Raw genomic sequence first — 4,258 nt, forward strand, 5'->3', positions numbered from 1 at the left:
TATCCTAGTTATTATGAATATCACTATAGGTAAAAATGATGATATATAATTAATGTAAAAAGCTATTTGTCAAAGGGTTGTCTTACTTTTTGTCTTCAAAACAATTCTGTGTAAAATGTAAAAAAAGCCCTAACCAAATCCTTCAAACGTAAAAGCTTAGGTAAAATTTCAAGGAGTATGCTTTTCTGTGTGTTTCCATGCCGGAGGAGAATGCAAAAGAGAACCAATTTAACATAGATAACTTGAAAGTAATACGGGAAAATGATAGAAAAAGAAGGGTGAAAATATGATATCCCAATTTAGGAAGCTAACATTTCATAATATCAAAATAAAAGGGAAATATAAGTTGTCATTTTAAAATTAAATTGAAATGAAATGAATGCCTTTATTTAAAAAAATTTAAAAACCCCAAGCCATCGACGGGGGGCTACAAATGGGACTTTTTTTTTTTTTTGTAAAAGGGTGAATGTCAGATTTGATCTCACCATCTCTTGTTGGTTCGGGCCAATGTTAAGAATAATATTATGCTACCATTGTTTTACTACCAATATGATGCAACAAAAATATATATACAAGTTAATTACTTAGTTTTGACTATCGATCATCAACAACTTTTATATGGATATTAACTATATTTCAATATGCATTAAAAACTTTTGATTGAGGTTGAACTTAAAAAAAAAAAGACATAATAGTAATAATAATAGTTATTATTAGGAGAAATGACACGACAATAATAAGAAAGACATAATAACTCACAAATGTAATTCCATTTTATTGCATGGGGTCTGAACAATGAGTTACAATGGTTGTAACTCATAAAAAGTGATGCATGTTAAAGATTTTATACTCTCATTGACCCAAAAAAAGATTTTAAATTTGAGAAAATTATCTAGAGGTCTCAAGTAAGAAAATAATGTAGAGAGGTTTTCAAAAAAAAAAGAAATTCAAATATGCAAGGTAAACTTCGATATTTAAAAGTCGAGTTGCGTCATTTACAGGAAAAACTTGTGAGGAAAAAAAAATTGAACTTTCTAGGACCTCTCCGTATTTAATTTTCTTGGCGAGGATCTATAGGTAATTTTATGTTGTTTAATGGTATTATAACAATTATGTTTTATATTAAACATATTTTATATATAAAGATATGCTCAAAGGTTAAGAAAAAGGCTTAAGGAGGAACACATAAAGAGGCGGCACATAAATATTAATTGAGTTTATCACATGCCGTTCTCTCATAAATTTGAGAAAATTATCCATAAATCTCAGAGATAAGAAGATTAAATGCAATAAATTCCAAAGTTTCTTATTTTGCAAATCAAATTTAACAATTTATATTTACAATTGAAACTTCTATATATATAAACTGTGTCACGTCATTTAGAAATAAATTGTGGAAAATTAAATTTATTAGAATTTCTCTGTATTTTTTTCTCTAGAAGTTATAGGTAATTTTCTCTTTAAATTGTATGATGTTTAATAATAGTATATCAATTTTACTGTTTTAAATCAAAAATATTTACGATATGCTTAAATTTTAAGAAAATAGATGGCTTAACTTTTAAGCACATCACATCACATATTCTCCTATAAATTAGCGAAAGTCAAGCAAATTAAAACACACTAGACCTCAAGAGGACGGTCATGGCATCCTTTTCAACATACAATAGTTCCTTCAACACCGATTTCTGTTTGCAATTGGCATACAGAGTTCTTCAGAAACAAACAGAAAAGGGTTCTAATTTCGTAGCTTCTCCATTATCTCTTCATATCATATTGAGCCTTGTGGCTGCTGGATCTAAAGGAAAAACCTTGGAGCAGCTTCTCTCGTTTCTGGGATCAGAGAGTAAAGATGAACTGAACTCATTATCTTCACAATTTCTTTCTCGTTTATGGCATGCTGAGGGCACCAAAAGTGGAGGTCCAAATCTGTCTTTTGTTAATGGCGCTTGGGTGGAAAAAACTTTTGGTTTGAAGACTAGTTTTGAAGAGATAGTCAAAAATGTTTACAAAAGCCAAATTGAAGCGGTTGACTTCAAAAACAAGGTACTCTTTGATTGATCTTTATGCTCTTCACCTGCACTTAACTCTCTCTTTTGTTTTCTTCTTAAATTGCAACTTTTTACATATGTTTCTTCGTCATGACCTGTGTATAGAATAAATTGCAAAGCTTTAATCTGACTGATTTTATGGATCTTGTTCACTAGGCTGAGGAAGTTGCCCAAGAAGTAAACTCGTGGATCGAAAATGCAACTAATGGGCTCATAAGCCATATTGTTCCATCAGGCTCCTTGAATCCGAGAACAAGATTAGTTCTTGCCAATGCTCTATATTTCAAAGGAGCATGGGATAAAAGGTTTGATTCGTCCATGACTGAAACTAGAAGTTTCAATCTTCTTAATGGAGAGAATGTAAAAGTTCCATTCATGACCTCGAAGAGATGTGGATCGTATTATTATAGATCTTTTCAGAATCATTTCAATTCATTTGAGAATTATAAAGTACTCTCCATCCCTTACCAATGTGGTAGCAACCCTTTCAAGTTTGCCATGTATTTCTTTCTTCCACATGGGAAGCACGGCTTACCAAATCTAATTCATACCTTAAACTCAAATCCCAGATTTCTAAATCAAAATTTTGAACTACGGAGAGCGGAAATTTCTGAACTTTGGATCCCAAAATTTAAGTTTTCCTACAATGTGGAAGCCGAAGAGGCCATGAAAGAATTGGGACTGACTTTGCCTTTCATGCCTGGGGAGCTAACAGAAGTGTCTGATTCTTTCTCCAGTCACAAGCTTCATGTTTCAAAAATTCTGCACAAAGCATTTGTTGAAGTTGATGAAGAAGGAACAGAAGCTGCAGCCTGCACAATAGTAAGCGCTATCCAATGTTGTGCGAGCGTAGCCATGCCCAAGATAAGCTTTGTGGCTGACCATCCCTTCATCTTCATGATAAGGGAAGAGACTTCCAAGGCAGTGTTTTTCATTGGAGCAGTACTTAACCCTCTATTGGATTCTTAAGCATGGTTTAAATTAGTGGTGATGTATTAGAATCTTGAATGGTACTAGGGATTTGAATAAGGATATATATATTTATCCATTAGAATTAGAATCTATTGAGTTATTTATCTTTTCGTATTTTGTAATTGTCTTTATTATCTTTCATCTTTCAATATTATAATTAGGATTTGATTTGTTTAAGATTTTTATTCTTATTTTAATATTTCTAGAACCCTATAACTAGAGTTTGAGTCATGTGCTTAACATTTGAATGAATAGAATAAGAATTGAAATTTTCTTCCTCCTTGCTGCTTCAACTTTAAGAATAACTATTAATATGTCAAAGTAATTTCTCCAAATAGTCTTCTTTTTGTCAATTATACTCTATTCAGTTCTAAATATAAGACCTTTTTTGTAATGTAAATTATACTATAAAAAGAATCTTATATTTAGGATCAGATGAGTATTTTTTTTCCATTTTAATCCCTCCCTATAAATTAGTCCAGCTTAGTTCACGTGGTTCGATGGCTTGACTTGGAACCCCCGTAGCCTTGCAACATTGTTTAGTAAACAGATTGCAAACTAAACCGCCTTTATTCTCTCCTTTAATCTCTCCCACATTACATGGTTATGGTGGTATATGATAAAGCTTAATTTTTATATACTTTATCCCATATTAATCTAAGATTTAAATGATATTTTGGGCTTAAATGAATATTTTTATGAATTATTGGATTAATTGATTGATTTTGGGATTTTTCATAAAAACTAAGATTTTGGATTAAAAGTATGAATATTTTGTGATTTACTATTTTTATCTTGAAATTAATATTTCATATTTCTTTAGAAACAATTCTCATATTTTCAGAAAGATTGATGCCTGAAAAGTTTTCCAAATTCTTTTCTTATCTTGAATGCATTTCTAATGTTTACTTTTAATATGGCTTATATTATATTTGAATATAATCTATATTTATAGATATACTTAAATTCTTATAGAACAAGAAAGAGCATAATAGGAAATCTAATGGTACAAGATTAGTTTTTGAAATTTAAGTACAGTATGGGTCTATTAAATGCTAATGGGCTTATGTTTTGAATCCAAAAATATTCCTTTTTCTCCCATTAAATTTACCCCAGCCGCAACCTCATGAACTCATGAACGCCACTCACCAACATGACATTCTTTGATTTCCTTTCGACAGCAACTACTCTCGCCTGATTCCATCATCATCCATTCAACTAATTCCCTTCCTTTT

General features: G+C 31.0%; 1 protein-coding gene across 1 annotated transcript; it reads left to right on the forward strand.

Annotated features, from left to right (window-relative positions):
- The first annotated feature begins 1,644 nt into the window (after positions 1-1,644).
- Positions 1,645-3,020, forward strand: LOC114712406 (serpin-ZX-like). The gene is made up of 2 exons (XM_028896935.1): positions 1,645-2,046; positions 2,208-3,020. The coding sequence occupies exons 1-2, from the start codon at positions 1,645-1,647 to the stop codon at positions 3,018-3,020; spliced, it is 1,215 nt and encodes a 404-aa protein (XP_028752768.1).
- The last annotated feature ends 1,238 nt before the right edge of the window (positions 3,021-4,258 follow it).

This window comes from Neltuma alba, unplaced genomic scaffold (assembly GCF_004799145.2).
Source record: "Neltuma alba isolate B1F8T4 unplaced genomic scaffold, ASM479914v2 tig00011359_pilon, whole genome shotgun sequence".
In the NCBI taxonomy this organism is placed as follows: Eukaryota; Viridiplantae; Streptophyta; class Magnoliopsida; order Fabales; family Fabaceae; genus Neltuma; species Neltuma alba.

Bases quoted from the DNA above. Each gene is read 5' to 3' on its own strand.
- LOC114712406 (XM_028896935.1), top strand. From the start codon at position 1,645: ATGGCATCCTTTTCAACATACAATAGTTCCTTCAACACCGATTTCTGT. The intron at 2,047-2,207 runs GTACTCTTTGAT...CTTGTTCACTAG, and splicing joins CGGTTGACTTCAAAAACAAG to GCTGAGGAAGTTGCCCAAGA.